The sequence below is a fragment of the Lepisosteus oculatus genome, chromosome 16, assembly GCF_040954835.1.
Source record: "Lepisosteus oculatus isolate fLepOcu1 chromosome 16, fLepOcu1.hap2, whole genome shotgun sequence".
In the NCBI taxonomy this organism is placed as follows: domain Eukaryota; kingdom Metazoa; phylum Chordata; class Actinopteri; order Semionotiformes; family Lepisosteidae; genus Lepisosteus; species Lepisosteus oculatus.
In genome coordinates this window covers 2,285,633-2,310,645 of record NC_090711.1, presented here as the reverse complement: position 1 = coordinate 2,310,645, position 25,013 = coordinate 2,285,633, and the positions used below count along the sequence as shown (strand labels likewise).

At 51.2% G+C, this 25,013-nt stretch overlaps 2 protein-coding genes across 9 annotated transcripts in view; one reads left to right on the top strand and one right to left on the bottom strand.

The window, feature by feature from the left end:
* The window catches only part of pcif1 (phosphorylated CTD interacting factor 1), an 18,772-nt gene extending 14,364 nt beyond the window's left edge, over positions 1-4,408 (bottom strand). For all 3 annotated transcript variants that reach the window (XM_015365098.2, XM_006639724.3, XM_015365099.2), the window contains exon 1: positions 3,632-4,408. The gene's annotated coding sequence lies outside the window, so the exon portion shown is untranslated. The remainder of the gene's footprint in view (positions 1-3,631) is intronic.
* On the top strand, positions 3,133-25,013 carry pltp (phospholipid transfer protein). Of its 6 annotated transcripts, XM_069179559.1 has the most exons (19): positions 3,134-3,245; positions 7,543-8,993; positions 9,108-9,689; positions 12,932-13,032; positions 14,256-14,379; positions 14,759-14,858; positions 15,554-15,682; positions 16,336-16,491; positions 17,077-17,140; positions 17,867-17,930; positions 18,374-18,465; positions 18,865-19,041; positions 20,028-20,087; positions 20,615-20,779; positions 21,333-21,400; positions 22,120-22,162; positions 22,959-23,022; positions 23,415-23,491; positions 23,898-25,013. In XM_069179559.1, the coding sequence occupies exons 5-19, from the start codon at positions 14,271-14,273 to the stop codon at positions 23,997-23,999; spliced, it is 1,470 nt and encodes a 489-aa protein (XP_069035660.1). In that variant the 5' UTR covers positions 3,134-3,245; positions 7,543-8,993; positions 9,108-9,689; positions 12,932-13,032; positions 14,256-14,270; the 3' UTR covers positions 24,000-25,013. The 6 variants fall into 6 exon arrangements, with proteins under 6 accessions (XP_069035663.1, XP_069035660.1, XP_069035659.1 ...); XM_069179558.1 differs by lacking the exon at positions 12,932-13,032 and having other exon boundaries at positions 3,135-3,245; XM_069179562.1 differs by lacking the exons at positions 7,543-8,993; positions 9,108-9,689; positions 12,932-13,032 and having other exon boundaries at positions 3,133-3,245.

Here is a 25,013-nt window from a genome sequence, read left to right as displayed (position 1 = left end):
GTATAAAAAAAATGTAGAATATTCTACATATATCGACTGTTCAAATTAAGCAGGTTAAAAGCCGTGGGAATAAAGTAAAACCCTGGATCTGGGTAGTTTAATTGACGCTCAGACAGAAGGAGCTCAGCCTCCCTGTGCAAGGGGTGGTCATGAGAGTCAGTGATTATACTGGCCTTCTGGGCTGTCTGATTGAAGCAGAGGTTTGACAGCTGTATCTGTCGTACACAGTACGTTTGCTGGCCGTCTTCACTATCCTGCTCAGTGGTTTGATTGCGTGTACTACGGTGAGGGTCGGAGGAGCGAGTGAAATTAATTTTTTACCACCACATGAACCCCCGGTGTGACACATGGGCTGCTCACAGGAACGCTGACTGATGGACCACCCATGGAGGACCATTCCCAACCCCGGGAATTCAACCACATCCCACCTCTTCACAGAGCTGCACTTCCCTGGATCCACTGTGGCGTGTCTCAGGAGGTCTCAGTACTCTACTGGACAAATTCCTCGACCCCTTCACGGGTTATTACTACCCAGAAGTGTCTGACACACTAAGACATTAATAACACGACTCTGCACAACGTATAAAGCTGAAAATGTTGACTCGCCACTGGTAAAACTGAGGTCTTTAGGGCGAGTTGGCAAACGTGCTCCTTATTTCACATGCTTTAAAACCAACATGCGGAATTCTACAGCTTTGCAGGTCTCCAAAATTGTGCTGTACTGAACAAGGAAAGCTATGGCACTCAATGCAGTAATGATCTATTCCTCCACCCACCTCTCACTGATCTTGAGCCTGGTGCCAGCTGTACCTCTGGAACTGTAAGGCCATTGGCGGAGTCCAGAGAAGAAATTTGCGCCACTAAGCGACCCGGTGGGACTGAAACGCTGACAACTACACACTGCAACTAGCTCTGTTAACCTCAATGAAAACATGCACTAAACACGCAGTCATCCACCCACTTTCTAACGGCTTTATCCACTTCAGGGTGACGGGGAAGCTGGAGCCCAAAGCAGGATACACCCTGGACGGGATGCCAGTCCATCGCAGGGGGGACAGGGAAGAAAGCCAAGCGAACACAGGGAGAGCATGCAAACTCCACACAGACAGCACCCCCGGAATTGAACTCGAGGTGCCAGAGCTGCAATGCTCACACCTGCATCACCATCCTGCCTCCCCTATCATGCTGTCTGCTGTAAACATTTTAGAACAGCTGTGCACACTGTTAGGAACTAGGAACTGGTTTAATGCCTTCATTCCGGAATTGCAGGTTGTTATCGGGTATTTACTTAAACCAGCATTTGTATTTATGTTAGTCCTTTTTCACACCTGCTGCAGGAACCACAGGCATTATCTCAGGACCCACTAGTGGCGTGGAGCGCACCTCCCAAGTCACGAGGCACTACAGCAGCAGAGAAGACTTGCTCTGAAATGGCTTTCAAAGAACTCTTCCTGCCTCAAATGAGACTTGAAGCCTCACTGGACAGCTGAGAACAGCTCTTTGGCCCCTCCAGCCTGTTAACAGGTAGTCAGTAGCTAACTGATTCAAGGATCTCATCCAGCTGTTTCCTGAAATAAGCCAGGGTATCGGCTTTAACAACAGGGCTGGGGAGCTTGTTCCACACCCCCACCACCCTTTGTGCAAAGAAGATTAGCCCTGCCTGTGCTTCCAGGATGAACTCCGGATTGCTTCAGCACTCTCCAGAAATGAGCATCTTTCTGCTAATGACATTTCTGGCTGGACTTTGTCTCAAACTGTCTAAACACTCAACACCACTCCTCTTTGACACACACCGAACATGAGTCCACAGCTGGGGGAGTTAGTGCAGGATTTGCGATTATCAACAGTAACTGGGCAAGATTACTGTGAGCAATGTGAATTCTTAGAAATTAACTAAAATAAATATAATGCACTGTTATACTGAAATATAATCATTTCAACAGAGGACTAAAGAACCCTACTAAAGTTGACCTGTAAACTTTACACAATTAAATTACTTACAATTAATTTTAATTACAATTAAAATGTTGTGAAACATTTTTTTGGGTTAAACGTTCTTAAGATGGTCCACAAAGAGGACGAGTGTGGTCAACTCTTTCTAACGACATCTAAGTATTTCATAGCGTCACTCCCAGTTTCGAAACGGAGCCAAGAGCTTTTTATAAACTGCGAAATCGTGGGGACACCGTTCACCCCGACATCACCGACAAACCAGTACCCGTTAATGGGCAGCGAGGCGTGTTTTAATGGTGTAATACAGTCCTGCGGACCCAGAGAGCGGAAATTTCGGTAGCGTAAGAAAACGGCCAGATCTTGAACTTCTGTAACCCTTGGCGGTGCTCGATGTGGATCCGCGCCATCAGGATGTTTCATGTTTATTTTATTTTTTTGTGGCGCTGATGTCAATTAGGAGAGCTGCAGCTAATTCATGACGGGATTGCGAAAGCAGCTGGGTACTTAACAGCGGATCGGAGGGATTTTGGGGGGTTTGACAGGGTAATCGCAGTCCTACACTAAAAGATTTCGACTGAGACATCTCCTCTACACTTGGGGGACTAAATAAATGCCGTCTGGGCGATAAAGTCCAAGGTTTTTAACACTGAGCAGCCGTGGTTACTTTATACACCAAAATCACCAGAAAGCAGGCTGTCAACAACGCTGCTGCTGGCTGAGGAACCGTCCAAAAAAAAGAAAAGAAAGTAGTTCGCGAATTTATTTTAAAAGAAACTTGATTAAAGACATTATTTTAATGAAACGTGGCGAGTTTTTCCATTTTATGCGGGGCTTTTTTTTTTCCTCCCTCTTCTTTTAGCGGGCAAACGCTTGATTACGTTTTTTTTTTTAAAAAAAACAAACATTCATACGTTGGGTTTTAGTTCTCCTCCTGCAGAGGGACAGTGAGATCTTAAAGGAGGAGGGGGGGAGGGCTTCGACACTTCACGGTGGGATGAGGGAATTAAGAACAGGACAACGCCGAAGAGCGACACGTTTAGACGGATTTTGTGTGTGTTTTTTTATTATTTTTTTTCCCCACAAAAAAAAAAAATTAATTTCGCCCTGCGCAGACGGCCGCCGCCGCCGCCGCGTCTCCCAGCACAACGGCGGCTCGCGGGCAGCGCGGGGGCAGGTACGCATGCGCCGGACGCGCCGCCCGCCCAGGCGCTCGAGCCGCCCGAAAACAAACACGGAGGAGAAGGAGAAGGAAGCGGCCGCCGGGGGAGCCGGGGAAAAGCGGCCGAAAAGCGGTAGGAGACGGAGTCGAATGCGGGCTGGCGGGGCTGGCCGGGGGGGCAGAACCGACAACGGCGCCCGGCCGTGGCGAGAAAACGGGGAAACGAGGCGGAATTTCACCCGACCGCCGGCTTTTTTTTTTTTTTTTTAAAGGCGCGCACTTCTTGTAGTGGGTGGGTGTGGGGAGGCGGGAGAGGAGGGGGGTGGGGAGGACGGAAAGCTGTAAACAAAATGGCGAGCGCGCCCAAACTGGAGGCTCTGCGTTCCCTGCAGCGAACTTTGCCTGTTTTTGAAGCGCGCAGACCAGACATGCACATTCGCAGCGGACGTGCGGGTACCCGGTGCATTCCGCCACCTGTCCGTGCCCACCTTGCCCCGCCGACGGGGGTAATTCCCTTACCTTTGAGAGGATTGCTGGGAATCCGGTATAGGCTTCGCTCGGCTCAATCCAGACCCGCCTCCGCCTCTCTCTCCCCACCGTCTCCGCCATCTTGTATTGGGGACCCGGCCCCGGGCACTACGCATGCGTCAGCCCGTTCGGGGCCGCGGCGCTGACGTGTCCGCAGCCGGCGGCCATCTTGGATGTGTCCGGAGCGGCTCTCCCTGACACGCTAGCTCAGGGTCGTGAATGTGCGGTTTGCAGATTTTACGTCCTTAGCTATGCAGATCTGTTGTCGTATAAGACGCTCTTCGTCGTTCTTTTAATGTAAGGGTGAAATCGTTTTTTTTTTTCCAAATGCCTTATCGAGCTCATTTAAAGTTAATCGCCGGGCTTATTGGCTTACATGAACGCCAGAGGCTCGGCACGTATGAAGGGGACCCACCAGGACCCTCGCTGAATAGCAGATCCGTACAGAAGTGAGGATATTGATCCCCGAGTTTAATAAAGGGGGCTTTCTAGGGAGGCAAGGTTGGACGACCCTCGAGTGGAATTCAGACTGGACGCTGAGGTTAACGTCGCTGCTTTTGCAAACGGTGTTGTGGGTTCGTTATTCAGCTGAGACCCTGCTTGCTCTCACAACATCTTGTGTGAAGAATGCCGCAAAACCCCCCTAACTCCTGACAGAGAAGCGTTCTGATGCTCAGGCGTAAAAGCTGAAAGCACGTTTAAGATCAAGCCTGCAGCAGAAGACCAAGATCAGCTTGCCTGAAATAAGAACTTGGACCAAAAGCAGGATTAGGGATCCGCAGGTTCTGTGATATCGCTGATCGTGTTTTTTTTGTGAAGTGATCACTGGACAAGAAAGTGTGGTAAGTGTAGGTTCTGTACAAACGTATATTCATGTTTGTTTCATATATTTTGTCCCCGAGTGTGCTGCTGTTCTGTACATTTTGTGGTTGTTGTAAGTGGCAACCAAATATCTAAGCCATGCTCAGTGTTTAATTAACGAACCTGGTACGTTCGGGACTCGCTTCTTGAAGAAAATGCCTTCTGAAAAAAAAGGGAACTTTGTTTCTTAAGTGTTGATTTCGTGATTGTAATGTCAACTTGTGAACAATTAAGTGAACCTAATAAAAGTCATTTAAAAACAACAACAACACTGCATTACATTTATTTTGTTAAGATCCTTAGGATGGGAGAGAACTCTCCCTTTTGCTGGGTTTTAAACCAGGGATCAGTTCTTGTGTGGATCTTTCCCCTCCCGCTTGTTCTGCAAGGCAGAAGCCTGCTGGAGCGCGTTACCCAACGACAGAGACCCCACGCGAGTCGGTTTCACTCTTGACTCTCGCCCATGCGATGTTCCTGTTTGCCGCCGAGAGTGACGAAGCACAAGCCGAGTCATCACCGTGTCAGTGTCCACCTGAATGAATGAATGCTATTCAACGTCGCTTAAATGAAGGACTTTAAGCTGGGGGTGGATTCAAGCTGAGAGGTCGATGCACATACGCAACCTTTGAGCGCTCTCTTGTCGAGAAGGGGCTCGGAAAAAGTTACCGCTTTCTCAGACTTGCATAATCCTTAGCCTCAACCTAAACGCCTAAAAAGTGTGCCATGAATGCAGGAAGCCGATATTGGCAATCACTCTACCGGTAGTCATCCCGTCCAAGCAGTCAATAGGACTGAAAACGTTTTTCATTAAAAACAAAAAACCGGTAGCCGGCGACGCCGGTCCCGAGTACGCAAGCGGGGCGGCTCGCGCCCCTCCTGCCCTGCCACACCCGCTATGGCTCCTCGCGCTGCCCACCTCGGTCTGGGCACGGCAGCGCGGCGCTGATTGGCTGCGGGAGTCGGTCGGACTCCCGCTTCCCATTGGCTGCTGCGAAAGTAAACACCCCGCCTCCTCTGTCATTAGCTGCCCCCGTTGCGTCACAGCAGTGGGGGCGATGGGGGTGGTAAGGTGTGTGTTTACTGAATGGTGGTTGGCTGTAGCTCTCATGCCTCGGGAGAATAATATCTCGATGCACGGGAAGGGGGGAAGGAATTGTTGCTTTCCTGTTTCCATCGTTCACTGGGGAAAAAAGATGAAAAGGGAGAAGCAGTAGTATGTCTTCTAAGGGCCATATCAGCAGACGTGCACGAATATTCTTACTGATGTGTATAGTGTGCGTACCTACTCGGGTTTCGAACAATATAGTAGCATGGGTAAAAAAACAAGTTTGTTTTTTTTCTGGGAACAAGTCGATGCCAAGATGAATTATTTAGAGAAGTAAATTGCGTAATGAATTTCAGGAGTCTGGTCCCAGTCGCTGGCGGTCCTCCTAGGCGGCCGTTTCCCTTGGCAAAGCATTGAGTAAATATACTCAAGAATGATGTACTCAACCTGTACTTGTCCCTTTGCAGCCTACGCATGCTGACGCAGTTACCTACTCGATCTACTCGAGGAGTAGACCGACATGTCTCGCTGAAATAAATCAAATCCCCGAATATACATCCTACCGGGGGAGGGGCAGCTCCACAGAGCTCCTTCCGCAGACCGAGGAGCGAAATATTGTAAATATTGTCATTGTTATTGATTTGAAGGCGCTGTGACGCACGGCTTGTTTTTAAAGCTCCCCTGGTTTGTATTGGACCACGGCACAAAATTGCTGAGGGATTATAGACCACCAGGGGACGCACCGTTGCGCAAAAGTCTTGTCACTGGCTGACGAAAGAATCCGAGCTGCCTGGAAAAAATGGGCTCTTTAAAAGTAAGGCTCTCTCTCAACTAGAACAGACGGCGTTGTGCTATTCTAACATGCTCAGAGTTTTTACATTTTTATTCCAGTTCGGTATGTGATCTATGGGAACAGGGTAACCATTTATCATGAAGCCCTTGTTTCTCAAACGTGTATTTTCTTATTTTGCAGGCCAGCCCATAACCAGCTCTCTCTCTGTAAGACACATTAGTCATTCCAAGGGTGGTCGCTGGTGCTGCCCTTGACAATGTCCACATTCACAGCCGCAAGCTTTTCAGCATGTCTAAAAAAAATAGCACAAAAGCCCCGAGATGTGACAGAAATCCTTTCGCCCTGAGATCAGCGCTCGTTAACACTGCCCTGCCCAGTTATGTTCTGTCCTTTTTGGTCAATTTGCTTTCATCCTTTCTTTCACTTCTGTATCTTATGTGCAGTACTGCGGTGGCACCTCTTGGCCAGGTCAGGATTGTAAATGAGAATTGTGGTTCAATAACAGATCATGATCTGATCCTGCTTCATTGAGATGGATCTTGTGTTTTATTTCCTCCCCCTTTGATCCGGGTGTGCGCTGGTAAACAGACACCGGGTTCTTTCTGTAGCACATGCCCTGTCATTCAGTCCTGCCCCTCTGTCACGGCTGAGGCACCAGAACGGACGTCTCCTAGCGAGTCCTGCTGTGCATCTGCTAAATATAGCGACTTAGGTTTGTGAATGTGCATGCTCTTACCACCTCTAATTGTCAAGATGACCAATCTTAAACACAGACAACACTTTTTTTTTTGCAGGTGTTTGCCTTTTCTATTTTGGTTCTTAACTTTCATCCCACCTGCCTCGTCTACAGAGGAGGTAATTGCGCGGAGACTGGGAGTCCCGGGCGTCTCTAATTGTAGGTGTCTGACTGTGAGGTGGGGGGCTGTCCCCGAGGGCCGGGGTTGTTGTGTAAAGGTTGTGTGTCCTGCCGCTGCGTGGGGCTCCACCCCAAATGATTTACTGCAGGACATTCCGAGAAAAACGATGCAAAACCGGCTTGAAAGCTGCCCTTTTGAGAGGCGCCGCGCAACAGCAGGCAGGCAAGTCAGCATTTCCGCAAACCAAGGAGCGGCGATTGATTGCACTAATGTCTCCCCGGTTAAGTCATGAATGTGGCCCCTGTGGGTAACGAACGGTACGTGGTTAAATCCTGTCTTTTCACAGAGCTGTGGAGCTGGCGTCCCCCCTCGCAGTGCAGTCATCTCTTCAGATCATCGCAACCCTCTAATCAGGACACAGCCCCGCGGGAGCGGCGCCAGCGGGAGTCTCCGCTGCTGCAGTGCGCCTCCACCTGGCAGGCCGAAGATCGCTCATCCCGAAGTCCTGCCCGAGCGCACGCAGCTCCACAGGGGGGCGACAGCGAGAAGCCCTGGAGCGGCCAGGCTCCCGCCTCCTGCCTGCTCTTGTTTCTGCCCTTCGGTGAACGCAGCCCCGGATCAAAGGGCTTTGGCTTTTGCAGGACACCTGTAGGGAAGGAAAGGCCCACCGTTATCCACCCACCCTCCTCCCTGCCCCAGAGCCCCGGCCTCTGGAATGCCAAGCTCTACGGAAACTGGGAAGGGGGGCGAGTTCCCTGCAGCATCGGGGAGGGAGCTCTCTCCAGCCGCAGGACAGATCCCAGAGGAGCCGCTCTGGGCGGGAGCAGCCTGTGGCTTCGCCGCTCTCCCCTTCATCTCTCCCGGCTCCGTTGCTATTCTGGGACGGTACTCCCAAATCTAGAGGCGGCCTGCCTCATCCCTGCGGCGCCTCCCCCCCTCCCTGGGGCGTGCGCCCGTGCCAGGCGGCTGCGGTGTGCGTCCTGGCGGATTCTCCCTCTCCCCGCCGGCAGCGTGAGGACAACCGGCCTCCAGCCTGGCCGGCAAGCTCAGTCAGCACCAGACACGCTCCTCAGAACGTGTGCCGGCACAGCGAAGTCAAAATAATTAAGTACCTAGTTTTCCCTGTGGTTAACATACCACTCCATTATTAAAGGATTATATGGGCTAGTTCACCCACAGGGAAAACCAGGTCCCTCTGTGTTGTAACTGGCCTGGAGAAATGACATTCCATTTTACTTTAAATAGGAATTATTGATCCTATATATGGTATTATACCTGGAGGGCTCGAAGAAAAGATGAGTGGGACATCTGTTTTAAGCAGTAATGGATTTCATACAAGCTGTAATCATAATACTTTACTCTTTATACACAGCTTTTCATCCCCAGGGAACCTAAATTGCTTTACGTATAGAAGGACACCCACTGACCCCCAGTCTCCTAATTAAGGTGGAATTGGGGGAGGCCAGACTGTACAAGCTCAGATTGGCCTTATCCAGAGTACTGGGGTTAACAGCTATGCTCTTTCAAAAGGTGCCATGGGATCTTTAATGACCAAGAGATCAGGACCTTGATTAAATATCTCATCCAATGGCCCTACAGTGTCCTACAGTCAGCACTCGGTTGGAAATTCTGGTCAAGAGGGAAGAGCACCACCTACTGGTCCACCAGCACACATACTACAGCACTGTGGTTTCACTTTGAGGTCTCCCATCCCAGCACTGACCAGGCCTGGCCATGCTCTGTATCTGCAGAGACCAGGGGAGACCAAGCTATGATGTGCTAATGCTGCTGCACAAGGTAAATATAAAAAATAGCAGACAAGAGCTCAAACTACAATAAAGAGTTAAACCATGCTCTGTATAAGCTTTCCTGTGTATCTTGTATTAATTCTTGTCTTTTTACTCCTTTTAGATTCCTGATTTCCTCTGGTTGTATAGGGTATTTATTACTATAAACGAATGATCTTGAAGACGGTGCTGCGGGTCTGAATAGGACTGAAGCGGACGCGCAGATCGTAAACTCAGACAACACAGAGCAACCCCAGTGTCACAAATCTACCTTCTCTCGATCTGACGTCGGCACACTTGACGTGTGAAAAACTGGGGCCTGTGAGAGAGAACGAGAGAGACAGGGAGAGGGAGAAGAGCTCTGGAGCTCTGCCAGGACTTGATGTTCAGAAAATGAATTACCATCATTATGGTGACCACACAAACTCAGGCGACTCGATCAGCCCAGACCCACACCCCTCGCGTCCCCTCACCACCCAGCCTATATAAACACAGGTCCTCCAGAGAGCAGGGAGAGAGAGGCAGAGCAAAGGAGAGAGAGAGAGGGATTAAACTCTGCTGCTACCACCTCATCGTTCTCAGTCATCTGGGTTGAGGCCAATCTGAGCACCAGGCGGTTAACAAGACTTCACAGTAAATCAACTCCCACAGCTGAAGGAAAAGTTTTTACCAGCGCTGAGCAAGACTTCCCTGCCAATAGTACGCTGTAAGTATTTTGAATCTGTTGTGTAACCCTGTCGGGTGAAAGGGAAAATATTTTCAAAATAACATTTCATAAGAACATCTGAGATGCAGAAACAATTGTGCGCAGAGGTGACAGCCTTCAGAATGCACTGCAGCCTTGGAGCTGCCAGTGGGAGAGGGCTTGCTGTGGTACACCTACACAATGGCACTGGCAGAGGTGAGTGAGTCCGGACGGAGCCCGAGCTGCTCTGAGTCAGCTCTTCTTTAGTCGAAGGCTGCGTTGTCATGGCACTGAGGAGCCTGAATGAGGGTCAAAACCCGGCAGGATCCGTCAGGCGGGCAGGAACGCTGTGCTGTTCGAGACGGGTTGGCTCTGTTCTCTTCGGTGGAGAGAGAAATGATAGCAAAAAAGCAGGGGTGAGGGTTCTGGATTTGCCAGTAGAACTTTGTGGGTTCAGATCCAAGGGCAGACACTGCTGGTCTGTCTTCAGTTACCTATCTGATCGAGTTAATTGGCCTCGATTGTGCTGATAGGACGCCCAACGCACGACAGCAAATGGGTCTAAGTGTCAGTGCCTTTGTGCAACAGTTTCAGCCAAATTAATTAGCAATTAAAGAGAAAACTCAGGATTGCAGGAACCCTTCGAGAAAGAACTGAAATTAGGTTTCTATGTTCCAACTCGCTGCTCAATATTCAGAATCTGCCTTGGTATTTAAGATTGAATATCATCTTGCGTAACTCTAGACTAATACTGAGTGAGGCTTTTACTGTCCTTTTTTAATTAAAAAAGGATCATTTAAATCCAGAGTACAGAGGTCAGGCGCTTTTCCCCAGTCTCTGGGGAAAGAAAAGAAATCATTAGCACAAAGAATGAAGTGTGTTAATCATGTGCAGCTTCATCTGTATCTGTCCGTCAGATTCCTGAGGGGCAGAAACATGTCTGAGCGAGAGTGTCTTCATGATCTCCAGGAGTCCAAGGGGCAACGTATTTTACAGAAGCAGATAAGGAGACACACAAACAAACAATACACATGTACCTGAACAAGAGATTCATCTGTTGAGCAAGGTTATGGCCACAGGGATAAAGGAGAACATGGACCTGTGTGTTTTTAACTGGATAAATCTGTGCCTGCATTCAGTGGGGAGTAAGTGGAATTCACAGGAAACGAAGGATGTGGAATGAACTCTAAGATGCAATATGCTTTACGTAAAACTCGTGGCTGACTGACTTCTGGTGTATTTTTAATGAAATGGGTAGGAAATTAAAATATTCGCTAGATGATTTCATAAATGCATAATATACATTTACGGCTATGTGGTGGCTCTGTGGCTCAGGATCTGTGCCTGTGGCTGGAAGGTTGCTGGTTCAAATCCCGTGGCTGGCTGAGGAATCCTACTTTGTTGGGCCCCTGAGCAAAGCCCTTCACCCCAACTGCTCCAGGGGTGCCATATAAATGGCTGACCCTGCACTCTGACCCCAAACTTCTCTCACTCTGTCTGTGTGTCTCATGGAGAGCAAGCTGGGGTATGTGAAAAGACAAATTCCTAATGCAAGAATTGGATATGGCCAATAAAGTGATTTTATCTTATCTTACATTACCAGATGTACTTATATGAGGAAGGTAGAGGGAGCTTCAGGAGTGGTGTAGGCAGGACGCCCATGGCAGGTCCGTGTCCTGGGGTGAGGTGTGTCTCCGGACCCCGGATCAGATGGACACGGTCCAGGCCAGGGAGGTGGTCACACAGGCTGAGCCTTGCTCATCTTTCTCAGCGCACAATGAGTGTATGAGGTTGTGTGTGCGTGCTGCTGTGTGTGTGATGTTGTGGTTGCTGTGTGTGCAAGCCATTGTGTACTGTATGTGACGCTGTCTGTGTGTGTGGCGTTGTGTGTGTGATGCTGTGTGTGTGTGACACTATGTGACTGATGCTGTGTGTGCGTGTGTGAGACGCTATGTGACTGATGCTGCATGTGTGTGATACTGTGTGTGTGTGTGTGCACGCGCTGTGTCCACTTTCATCCTTCATCATTGCACAACACCCCTTGCCCCTTCGAGGCCCCGCCATCCCCCATGATCGCACATCAGAGTTCTTGTAATAACTTCAGTTAGTGGTTAAGGAACAATATTTTTAACTTAACTGTGCCGGCGGATTATGGTCCAGATAAAATGTTTGAAAAATTCTGCTCATGTCACAGATTCAGTTCTTAATGATAGGGTTCCTCTCCGGGCAATCTTCATATGGAAATGAAACATTCCCTATAAAACCCAGCAAAATGTATAATTTAACCATGCTGTCAAAAAATAGAGGATCTGCTTCTGTGACTGTCGGATGTTTTTGTTATCCGGTGTCTGTACTGTTTGCGTGTGTGTGTGTACGTGTCTGTGTCACAGAACCAGCCCGCGTGACCCAAGCGTGTTTATAGGATAGCTCGGTGTCTGAACCGAGCATGCCGTCTGTGTGCTGACAGCTGTATGTGCAAGGGCAGCTACAGAGCAGCAGGGCAACCAGTGTTACTCATCTCCTCTGGTTCCTGAAACACTTTCCCAGATTCCCAGAAATGAGTTGTTCCAAAATTGTCCTCCTCCATCAGCGCCTCACAGTGCCAAGAAGCCTGGCAGGACACGAGGTTGCTGGTTCTCATGACAATGACCTGACCCCTGTGCACACGTCAGACAAGATGTTTTTAAAGCAAACTGGAAACGGCCAACAAAGTTGAAAGAATGATCTGTCAAATTCCAACACCTTTCAGGCCCGAGCATCTTGCTTCCTTTTTGTGGAGAAAAAAACCACCCACAGATGCTGGACTAGTGAGCTGAATCGCTCAGGACCCGAGGCCTGGACCTGCTCACAGTGTTGATGAAGCAATCCCTTGTTTACTCAGCGGACAGCCCCCCTCCCCCACGGCTGTTTACTGGAGCAGCACATGTTAAGTTAAGGAGGGGGGGAGGATGGGGGGGAACTCTGAGAAACTAGCAGGATGGCAGAAGTGTGATTTGAGAGGGAGGCGGAGTGGGGTGGAGGGGGAGTTCTTGGCCATTCACATTCACACGGTGTCCGTTTCTTCCTTTGTCCATGGGGGCTCTGCAAGCAGAGAGAGTGTGTGTGTGTGTGTGTGTGTGTGTGGGGGGGAGCTGGGTCACTCGCTCAGGAGAGACCATCTGGGTTGGTGAGCGTTCCCCATCTGCTGGAGCTGCTGTCCGCTCAGCGCTGCCTCGTTTCTTCCTCAATTGCCGGCTCTCCCCCCGCCCCCCCCGCTGCCTCAGACAAAGAGAGCAGCGCACTGAAGGCTGGGACCGGCTGCCCCGGGCTCCGCCGGACAGGAGACAGGCCGACCGCGGGATTCTGCCCACGACGGACGGGAAAGGTGCGTTCTGGGACGCGCCGTTTCCACGCCGCATCGGCGAAAGGCAAGAGCCCTGCAGCCCCCCCGGATGCTGCAGTATCACATCGGCGTTGCTCTGGGAGTGATGAAGGGAGTGTGTCGGGCTGGTCTCTGTCTCTCTGGCTGTCCTTGAGTGAGACGGAGAGAGCTCCGTGCGGGTGCAGGGGACGAGCTGGCCGTGGGCTGGAGGAGAAGAGGGGGCCATGCCGCCTTGTCCGCGCAGTGGACTGCCTGTGGGGGACACAGCGTGGGGTCTGAAACGACCCACATGAAAATGCCAGAAACGGGGGTTTTACCGTGTCTTGACCAGCGTGGGCGTGAAGCTGCACAGCCCTGCGAGCTGTGACCAGCGGGGGTCCTCTGTCACGCCTGCCCGTGCACGTGTGTGAGAGGTAAGCTGCAGGAGCCAGCGCCCACACCTGCGCAGAGGCACAGGGGGCAGCGAGGCTCCTCAACAGCCTTTCAGACGTGCCAGGCCTGGACAGCTTGACCTGCAGCGCCCTCTCACTGAGCAGACTCCAAATCAGACTCACCTGGAGAGTGAGTGCTGTTGGGGGGGGGGGGCAGATCAACAGTTAAATGTCTTGGGGGGGGTTCCGTCAGTGAGCAATATATTCCTGTGCATTACCAGCATTTTGTCAAATGAAACCCAGGACATGTCTAATCTCTAAAAACAACAGAGCATTTAGTTTTCGGTCTGTTTTCTTTCCAGGCGTTTGAAAACTGAATTCCAGTAGACGTGTTGAGGAGGGGCTGGGGAAGTGGGGGGGTTAAGCGAATAATAAAGCTGTCCAGAGGATTTCGTGATTGTTGCAGAAAGTAAGTAGGCTGCTCGAGAGCTCAGCTCTTCTCTCAGGCACAGCCCTCCGCTGTGAGGACCTGAGGTCGCTGGTCCCGGAGCCTGTGCACAAAGCTCGCCGTCAGCGTCTCCTGCGGCGTGATTACAGGACCGGGCTGCCGTGAGAGCCCCCCTGTCTCCGTGAGCGTGTGGACGGTCTCGCCATGCGTCACTCCCCGCGGTGCCCGCGCCTGCGGGGCGGCCCAGAGAGCCGCCGGCGAGGGGGGCGTCCGGGCCGGGCTGGACCGACCTGGTCAGAAAGAACACCGCTGTGAGGGCCGTTCTGTCCCCCGCCCTGCCGAGCCCCTGTCCGATGAACCTGACCCGGCTGTGTGTGCTTGTCTTTCTGTCTGTCTGTCTGCTGAAGGCTCCCTGAGACGCCATGGCCGCCCGCACAGCCGCCATCTTTCTTCTGCTCCCCCTCGTCTCCATGGCGACCAACGAGCCCCCCGGCTGCAAGATCCGGGTCACGTCCAAGGGCCTCGAGATGTGTAAGACCGATTAATCGTAGTTACAGCGATGGTAATAGACGCCAGTGAGACGCTCTTAAAGTCATTGTTCATTGAAAGCTGAGTTTTGTGAAATTCTAGTGACACCTAACAAAATTCACTTTTTTCCCTCGTAAAATATAATATCTCTTTACCTGTGTCCCTTTGTGGCCCCTGTCCCCTGTTCCCACTCCCACCCCCACTATATCCCTCCCTGTGTCCTTCTGTCCCCTGTCTCCCGTCTCCTGTCCCTACTCCCACTCGGTCCCTCCCTGTGAACCCTTGTCCTCTGTCCCCACTCCCACCTGGTCCCTCCCTGTGGGTCCTTGTTCTTATCCTTCCCTGTGTTTCCCATGTGTCCCCTGACGCCTGTGCCCCGCAGTGAGGCAGGAAACCCTGAAGTTCGTGGAGGAGGAGCTGGAGAACATCACCATCCCTGACCTGCAGGGCAAGGAAGGACGCTTCCAGTACTCCATCAAGGAGTGAGTCCGACCGATGCCCGTGCGCCTCTGTCCCCTCGTGGTCTCGTGACCAGCCCCTGGGGCTCTGTGCCCGGAGCCCTGGGGGCCGGCGTGCCCGTGGCTTTCCCAGGGCTGGTCACAGCAGCCAGCAGCACCTGAAGAGCTGGGAGAGGCTGTTAAACCGTCCCAGCGAAGTCAGTAGCCAGCCGGTGTAGACTGTTCTAACAGCTATTGCACTTTTTATAATTAGAATTGGAATGAAAACCCTCATGTGCACTGGCCATCCGGGGGCCCAGGAATGGACACCCCCTGAAATAGTGTGTCCAGTCCTGAATTAGTCCTCAACAGCCACTCCTGGTTATATAGCTGTCCTACAAATCACGGACCTGATAAACGGCATCAGAGAGGAAGCAGAAAAGCTCAGTTCGCCAGAATGATCAATCATGTTAAACAAAAACAAGATTCAGTGATCTAAGCAAAGTGCCACATCGCTGTTCTAATTGCAGTCAGCCATCCGGTTTGTGCTGTGAGCAGGACCTTGAAGTTACCTGGCCAGTCTCGTGCCTGTGCCTGCAGCAGGGGGCCTTTGAGCTCTGCTCTTGCAGCACTGCCTCTGGCATTAGTGCCTCCAGTACTGTGTCTCTTTAGCCTCAGCGTAGCCCCAGCTTTTCCCCCCGAACCCCTCCTTTCCATCACTGTCCCCCTCTCCCCGAAAGTGTGAAGATCACAGAGCTCAACCTGACCCACGCAGACCTGCGCTTCCAGCCGGACCTGGGGCTGCTCTTCGAGGTGCACAACTCCTCCATCACCCTCAACTTCCAGAGGCACATCCTCTACTGGTTCTTGTGAGTTCCTGCTCCGCCGACACCTGCCCCTGTGCGCAGGGGAAGATTCATAGGGCTCAGAGTCTATGGTGTTGAAAAGATAAGAACGGTATCCTCGTAAGTATACACCACTTTTCTGGACACTCCACTGTTTACAGGTAAGGTTACGGGTAATGGGGAATCCCACTGCCACCACCAATATGCAGCCATATTGGCAGCTGCCAGTGGGGAGGAGTGTGATGAAGCCAGTTCAGAGATGGGGATTATTAGGGGGCCGTGATGGGTAAAGGCCAATGGGAATTTTGGCCCGGAAGCTGGGGTAACGCCCTTACTCTTACTTACTCTGGCTATAAAAAAGATCCACAGGTTGGCTGAGATGTCCTTTCATTGCTGACCTCATCATGAAAATCATTTGTTCTCCTTAAGAAGCTTTTCAAACCCATAAAAAAAAACAATAAATAGGAGAATCTGAGGCCTCTGGGCCCATCAGATCTCACAAGCTGACGAGCTACTAGTCCTTACAGCTTCCTGCATCAAGAAGATTCACAGCTGATCAGTTGTTCTGATCGCCTGGGGGTTTTGTGGGAGCTGGTCCCGAGCGACTCTGGGTCAGAGTCCGAGCTGGGGTGTGTCCTGACCGGCCTGCGTCGTCTCTCTCTCTTTCACCTCTTCAGCAATGACGTGGGCTCCATCAACGCCTCGGCGGAGGGCGTGAACATCCACACGGCCCTACAGCTGTCCCGCGACGTCGTGGGCCGTCTCAAGATCTCCAACATCTCCTGCGACGCTGCCATCTCCAAAATGCGCGCCAAGTTCTCCGGCACCCTGGGGTAGCTATTTTTAATCCCGCCCTGCAATCCAAGAGCAAGCGTTAAGCCTCCGCTCTCTGAGTCTGCGAGACGTCTGTCTCCCCATGAACGTCTGTCACTTCATTTAAGTAATAGTTTATTTTTTCAGCTGAGGCCCAGGCTAAGTCCTAGCACCGACCCACCCAGTAATTGCTTATCCTAAACCCATTACTTGACAGTGGCTTTCCAGAGCCTACTGGTGTCCACAGAATGGGAGGCAGCAGTGATATCCACTTCTGTGTTCGGGATGAAATAAGTGGTTGTGGCTGGAGTTGGACAGGGACTGTGGAGGAAGCCAGGCTTGAGTGTGTACCCTATACAGAATGTGTGTGTGTGTGTGTGTGTGTGTGTGTGTGTTGAGATGTGCTCCAGGATTTAGCTGTTTGAACTGGCAGCCAGTGTCTTCTATTAAATGACTGTGCATGGCTAATGCAGGAGTCATGCTTCCCCTTGACGAAGCATGACAGCTCTGGGATGATTCCCAACCGCGAGCCAATTGATCTCCGAGGGCGGGAGGGCTGGTTCCCGCGCGCCGACCCTGCCGACCCTGTCGTGTTTTCTGTGCAGGAGGGTGTACGACTTCCTGGCGACCTTCCTGACCACCGGCATGCGGTTCCTGTTGAACCAGCAGGTAAGGCCGACCCACGCAGGTGCCTGTCCAGGGTCCAGAGCCCTCAGCAGACATGAGGCAGTGTGACTCACGGAAGCACTAGTTACCTTCACTGCTTTGTGTTCTTCAAGCAGTTCTGTCCAGCTTCACCTGGCACTAATCAATATTTGCTTTCAATTAACTTCAACTTGAGTTTTTAAAATCCTTAATCAATAATTCCTTACACATATTAGCACGTCTTTGGTCACTCCACTCAAAGCACTTTACAGGTAATGGGGAATCCCACTGTTTCCACCCATGTGTAGCCGTACCTGGATGATGTGCCAGTCCTCTCCCCACACACCAGTTCTCAGTGGGGAGGAGAGCAGAGTGATGAAGCCAGTTCAGAGATGGGCATTATTAGGAGGCCATGATTGGTAAAGGCCTGGGGGAAATTGGGTCAGGACACCGGGGTAACACCCCTACTCTTTTTGAGAAACGCCCTGGAATATGTTATGATTATCGAGATGAGTGAGGGCTCCCTACTGGTCCCTCTAACATCTCTTCTAGCAACAACCTGAGCTTTCCCAGAAGGTCTCCCATCCAGGTACTGACCAGGCTCACACCTGTTGACATTCAATAGGTTGCCAATCGTGAGTTTTGAGAAATATTGACCGATACCCATACACTTTTAAGAATTAGGCAGAGCATGAAAACCAGGAGTAAGTCTAAGTGAAAAGACGTGGTCTCTCTGTCTGTGTGTCCCAGATCTGCCCTGTCCTGAACCACGCCGGGCTGGTCCTGATGAACTCTCTGCTGGACACGGTTCCGGGTGAGGCTTTGCAGACACCCCTCGGCACCCTGCTCTCCCTTCTGCACCCACAGTGACTCACACCCCGCGTTTATTGACATTGACATGACACAGTGACATGCCTGTTTCTGTTATGTAGACAAATACGATAAGTTCAGTTTATCACTTAGATGCAATGCATTTTAAATGCATTAAATGTATAGATACATTGCATTAAAACAATACAAAAATCACATGTGGCCCTAATTCCAGAGGCACAGTTTAGATACTGTACATCATCCTTGACCTACTTCTTCTTAGGGGGAGATTTGTAGCATCAGAACATGAACAAGACAGGGAGTTGTGCTCTGACGGTCCCAGGAACAGAAACAATTTGCCATAAGTCATCTTTTGCTGTGTAGTGAGTGCACCCTGCTGTAGCCTGCTCCACCTCTTATTGCTGTGCTGTTGTGCTGTCTCTGCAGTGCGCACACCTGTCGACAACTACGTAGGCATTGACTACTCTCTACTGAGTGACCCTGAGGTGACCTCTGCCAGCCTTGATATGGATTTCAGGGTAACTGCGACATAGCCCCCCCCAGTCACATCACACAGCACCAAACAGATGTAATGTGTGTGATCATTATTTACCCGTCCGAATTTGGCACTTAATCAGTGTATAGATTTTTCCACCTCTTCCTGCCTGAACAGCTCACAAACGAGCAGAATGAAAATAAATTAAAATTTGTTTCACTCTGAGCTGTATTTTCCATTCACTTGACTTTACTGCAAGAAAATCTGCATAGTTACAAAGTGTATTTTTATTTTTATACATTTTTAAATCACACCCGTGCCAGCCAGTCTCCTTTAATGGATTTTTCTTTTTAAAAAGCCGATCTTGTGTTTTTCTAAGAAACATCAGTTCACAGTCTCTCCCGTCTCCACCTCTCCGTCCCCTGTGTCTGTGGCTCTGCAGGGAATGTTCTTCGATCGGCACAACGAGAGCGACACCATCGTGAACTACGCGGCAATGCCGGTGATCCGGGAGTTTGACCGCATGGTGTACCTGGCGCTGTCCGAGTACTTCTTTGACAGCGGCATGTACGCCTACTTCCAGGCCGGCGTGTTCAGGATGCAGATAGCTCGCGACCGGGTAGGCATGGCTCGAGGCATCGCCACGCTTTCCGATGGGAGCAGCCTGGCCACGTCACGGGTACCAGCCTGGCGGTGAATGGCTACGGCACGGGCCGGGGGGGCAGGGATGGGAACCGTCGGCCGGAGCTCCCTTCTTGCCTCTGGGCCAAACGCAGGCCCCTCCCGTTTCCCAGGTGCCCCGGCAGCCTTGTGGCAGCATCGGCGAGAGGCGGGCTCCTCCACGTGGCTCTCGCTCTGCAGGAAGACGAAAGCGTGGGTGGGGCACGGGGGGGGGCTCGTCTGCTATTCCTCATTCCCCCAGTGCGTGGGTGCGGAGGCTGTCTCCGCCAACCCAGACGTAGAGCAGCTGTCAGAGATTCCAAACTGGGTGGATATAAGATATATAAGACAGGAAACTGGCTCCCGAGTGGCAGAGCCCAGCGCAGGGTGAAGCCACTGGGGTTCTGCGAGGGCAGGAGCACAGGTGTGTGTTGGCTGGCCGCAGTGCCACAGTGTGTTCTCTCATGACATCATGACATGACTGAAAATTGGAGGCGTTTCTACTGTTGCAGGCTGATGGGTGAAAGGTCAAGGGGCACGTTGGACCGCTGGAGTTGCTCCTAAGCACTTTTCAAATAACAGCAAAATCTGCCTGTGTCCAGCCTGTGTGCTTGTGCCGACTCGAAGGCTTTGCTAAGGGTGACAGACCCCGCACGTTTCAGGGGGGAAGGATTAAAAAGGTCCAAATGTAACAGCAGCAGTCCCACGAGAATGCTGCCTTTTCAGCTATAGCGCACACCTCAACAGCCAGATCAAGATGTTTATTTATGCTTGGCCTTTGGCCAGTGGCCCATAATAAATAAGGAAAATACAAAGCAAGCCCTGTGCAGATTCCTGATGCCACAGACAGAACACGTTCAACTCCCAGCAGTGTTTACTTGACCTCAGTCGGGCGGGTCCGGCATTAGATTGTGAATTAAAACCTTTAACGCTGTTGCTTTTCAGATGCCGAAAGATGTAGAGATGCTTCTCAGGACAACTTACTTTGGCACGATCATGATGCTGGTAAGTGTCTGGTGCTACCTGACACCAGAAGAATGAATCTCTTCCGAGATATAGGACATGCGATACTGCAGACACCGGCTCCTTCCCAACGCTGATACCTGTCGGGGAGGTGACCTGGACTAACCGGAAGAGTCTTGTTTCCTAAATACTGGGTTTTGCAGAGTAGATTCAGTTAGGGTTACAATTAAGGTATAGTACTAGGCATAATACTAGTGCATGTTGGCCTGTAGTTGCAGTTGTAGGCTTGTCATGTTGCTTTTTGGGGCCCTTTAAAGTGGAAATTTTCACAACCGTTGTTAATATGTTTTTCTATTGCAAGTGTCAGGTTTGAATGCTTTGGTGACGTGAGCTCTTTTGTAGTTGAATGGTTTTCAATGTACCGTGCTTTGTGAGGGATGCTTTCCTTGAAAGGAGCTACAAGACCTAGTACAAGCCTTCCTGCGGAGAGTGTAGGCTGGTGAATGGGGGGTATGCACACCTGCTGCTTGCGAGAGTGGAGTTGATGTCCTGCCCTCTCTCTGCTCCAGAATCCAGCACTGATGGACGCCCCCATCTCTCTGGAGCTGGAGGTGACCGCGGCGCCACGTTGCCTGATCAAACCCTCCGGGGCCACGGTGTCCGTCACGGCAGTGGTCAGTGTGATGGCACTGCCCCCGGGCCAGCCGCCGGTCCAGCTCAGCAGCATGACCATGGTGAGGCTACAATCAAGATACCGATTCATTGAATGAACGGACCGATGTTTAGCCAATCAGAGAGCACAAAGGGTAGGGAGGTCACAGCCAATCAGAGAGTACAAGGTAGGGAGGTCACAGCCAATCAGGGAGCACAAGGTAGGGAGGTCACAGCCAATCAGGGAGCACAAGGTCGGGAGGTCACAGCCAATCAGGGAGCACAAGGTCGGGAGGTCACAGCCAATCAGAGAGCACAATAGGAAGGTCACAGCCAGTCTATAGATTCTATGCCTGATAGTCAAGTACAAACTGACCATAAATATACAACATACTCTGGCAATAGCCCCCCCCCCTTGCCTCTTCCAAATAGCTTTACTCATAGCAAGCAAATATCAGCATTATTCAGTTAATGGCTTAATTATTTTTATGTCCAATTTCTTGCCTGTACTCAAGTCTGCCCCCAGATCTTTAATTTCTACCCCCATTCTATTCACAGCCCAGTGCATTTCACCCCATCTGTACGGTAGTGTCTTCTACAGAGATTGCACTGTAACGCTCTCCTCCCTGTCCGCAGGAGAACAAGATGAATGCCAAAGTGTCCATGAAGGGCAAGAAGCTGGCCATCCACATGGACCTGAGACGGTACGCTCCCCCTGCCTGACGCAGTGCAGGCCCGGGCCACTCTGAGTGCGCACAGGGCAGGTGTTACATCGCCGTAGCCACCTTAAATGTAGGACCCTATGCGGAACTTGGTCAAAAGGCGAAAACTCTGGCTTAGCAAAGAGCCGGTTGTACGGTTGTACTGTACTTAGCCAAAGCTTGTATCCTTAGCTGAGGTCGTGACAGACGCAGATCGGGAAGCTGAAGGGTCAGGAAATCGAAAGCGCGTGACAGCGAGGAAAAAGAGCTCCACTGGCAAACCAAGACCGAGCCCCGTGATGATGGGAATGAAGCCTTAAATAGTCTGGTGCCGAGGTGACCGATCGGATAACTAACCGATACCTGTGTCGGAATCGGCGGAGGCTGGTGTCTGGTCATGTGTCACCGAGGTACTCGTGAGTCTGCGTGTGCGAGAGGCTCGTGTCGGACTCTGCGCGGCCGTGACAGCGGACACGTCAACACGGCATAGAGACGGTCTGCGCCACACAGCAACAGGCACCACAGGAAGCAAACAGGCCGAGAAGCAGGTGCTCCTACAGGAGTCTGATATTTACACTGTGAGGAGTAGGAGAGTGTCGGAGAAATGTTCTGTATTTGTCCGCGATGGGAGACTTGTGACGGTGTTGAAACCATTACTTTTTTTTTAAATGCTTCCATTGCTTTACTGTCATTTAATCGCTTTTGTTGTTATTTTTTTGCAGCTTCAGAATCTACTCTAACCAGTCTGCTTTGGAATCATTAGCGGTAAGTCTGATGCACAGTATCCTGTTTCTGTATTGTCCAGAACCCCTGTGCACACATCAGTACTGCACAATTCTGTGGTACCAATCATCTAGATGCAGCACGATATCGGGTTCATTCTAGATTTGCAGGGTTGTGTTCTAGTAGATGAAGGGGACACCCTGACAGCTGTTCTAAGGTCACAGATGGAGGGTAGATACCCTTAGACAGAGCAAGCAACCCCTATGAAAGTTGACCACAGTAAATTTCAATCTGTTTTTGCCATTTTTGAAAGGATCTACCATTACCTCTCTGCGCTTTAGCACAGTTTCACTGTGCTTTACTGCACGTCAGCCTTCTCTTACCAGGGTAAGCACCGGTTGGCTTTTACAAGAGCGGTGCGTTTGTATTCGGTGAAACCCCGCTCCCGAAGCGAGGCGGCACTTCGAAGTGGTCCGCTTTGTAAGTGACTGTATTCCCTTTGGTCAAATAAACACAGAGGAAGGCATCACTCCCCTCCAGAAAGAATACCTCATCCCACAGCTCTCCTCCCCGGAATGAGGTTACGTTTGAGGGTTCTCTCCCCACGCTGACAGGGACCAAGGTTGACCCCTGACCCCTGCACCTCCACTTTCTCCTGGCTCCGTGTCTCTCGGCTCTTCGTAGACCCCCGTGCCGGGAGACCAGGACCGGAGTCTGTCTGGGATGTGGGGCTCTCCTCCTAGCTGTAGGAGCTGAGACAGTCCTGGGGGTTCTGGGATGGTGGGGGGGGCTCTCTGCGGTGCGGAACACGTTTCAGTCCTCTGTCCTGTTCCCCCAGCTCATTCCCCTGCAGGGACCCCTGAAGACCCTCCTACAGCTGGTGGTCGTGCCCATCATCAATGGTGAGTGCAGGCTGGGGGGAGACTCGCCATTGACCACTCTGAGCGCGAGAGGCCTCCCACAAACTTGCCCACGACCATGGTGATGTTTGAAAGTTGGAACGAATAAGTGGAGCTTTTTTTAAAATGATCTATTTTATGCACGCTTATTTTTCTCCAGCTGTAAATTGTACATCCTATCTCTGTCTTGAAGGATGTCCTGTACTGCTGTGTAGGGTGTGCTCCTGTATGTGTGTGTGTGTGTGTGTGTGTGTGTGTGTGTGTGTGTGTGTGTGTGGCATGTGTGCGTGAGTGTATACCCCTGCCTGTGTGTATTTGCATCTGTGCATGCAGTTGCGTGTCTTGGAAGGGCTGTATCTGTGTGTGAACCTCTTCCTGCGTCTCTCTGCTTCTAGATCGCACCAAGAAGGGGGTCCAGATCCCCCTGCCTGAGGGGATGGACTTCACAGAGGAAGTGGTCCAATACCACACGGTGAGCGCCCCCTTCAGGGTGCGGAGCGCATGGCGGTCGATGCTGTAGAATATTGTACCGGCAGGAGTGGAGCTACATCTTAACGAATGTGAACAGAGGCCTCAGGACAACCAGACAACTACCAGAGATCAGCTCTGGCAGGGAGCGTGAAAATAAGGGGGGATACTCTGCAGTGAGACATGCAGAAGAGAAATCACAGAGCACTTTAATCCCACCAGTTTTCACAGTCTGGGATCATCAGCTCATTCCCATGCTGTTCTGGATTGGTTGAGTATTTTTCCTGCTTATTTTCTCCTCTGGGGCCGGCAGCGTGCCCTCAGGTGCTCTGAATTCCCATGGGCTGGATCCTGTTTTTTTTTCCCCACTTCCTGTCCTTATCCGTGCCCTCTCTCTCTCCCCTGCCCAGGGCTTCATAACCATCGGAGCCAACCTGCACTTCAGCAAGGGCCTGAGGGAGGTGATAGAGAAGAACCGCTCCCCCCTGCAGACCAACAGCACCCTGGACTGAGCCGGGGCGCCTCGCAGCCCCCCCCGGCCCAGCCCGCGCCCCGCACGCCTCTCCGCACCCACCGCCGCCGCGCCACGCTTTCAACTCCGCGTCTTCATTCCTCAGGCTCACGGAACCGACGTCCATAGTTTTCAGAGGAAATACCGTCAAAACAAGTGCTTGTTGCTACCAGCGGTCGTGCTTCCTGGAAGCGCGCGGCAGTGAGGCTGCAGAGCGCCGGAGCCCGGCGGGATTCGAGCGGGCGCGCTCTCCGGTGGTGCTCGCGAGCACGCTCCGGGGTCACAGCTCGTCTCCTTCAGCGACAGGGCCGCCACTTCCACTTCCCGCTTCCCGCACTGAAACATTCCAGCATTCCCCGGGAGAGCCAGCCCAGCTCCCGGCTGTACACTCTCCGAGGAAGCCGTCGCCTCCTAGTCCTCCCCACACGTTCCAGGGATCCACTCCCCGTCACGGCCCGCTGACATGTCCACAGCCTCACCCTACGAGATCCTGACTGGGAGACTGGGAGAAACCACACTCCGAGAACTAGGAATGAAGTAAAGGGGGAGCTTGGATCTTAACAAGATGAACCGACATCCTGCCACCTGAGTTCAATCCTTTCAGGCCCATGTGTGCTGTTTTGTAATCAAGGCCCTTGTATTTTGTAATATCTAAAGTATTCCGTCTAGTACACAAGTTGCATAATCGGTCTCTCTCTTTTCAAACTGCCAGTTCTTACTCCTTATGACTTTATACAGATTATTTTTTCAAAGCCCAGAAAAAACGATGGTGACATTCAGCTTTCCTTTTGGTGAACTGCTAAAATGAAGGTTTGATACAAAGTCATTAATTTGATGTTAGAATAAAAAAACTGCACATCACTGACTTTTTTTTTTGAGGAACAGACTTAGAAAGGGCTCTGTGGTTATATCTAGGACAGAACCCTGTTATCCAATGTAAGAAACGGGAAAAGATTGTCAAATGCTGTTAAGAGACAATACCTGATCATTAAAACATATTCTGCTAATTAAGCAA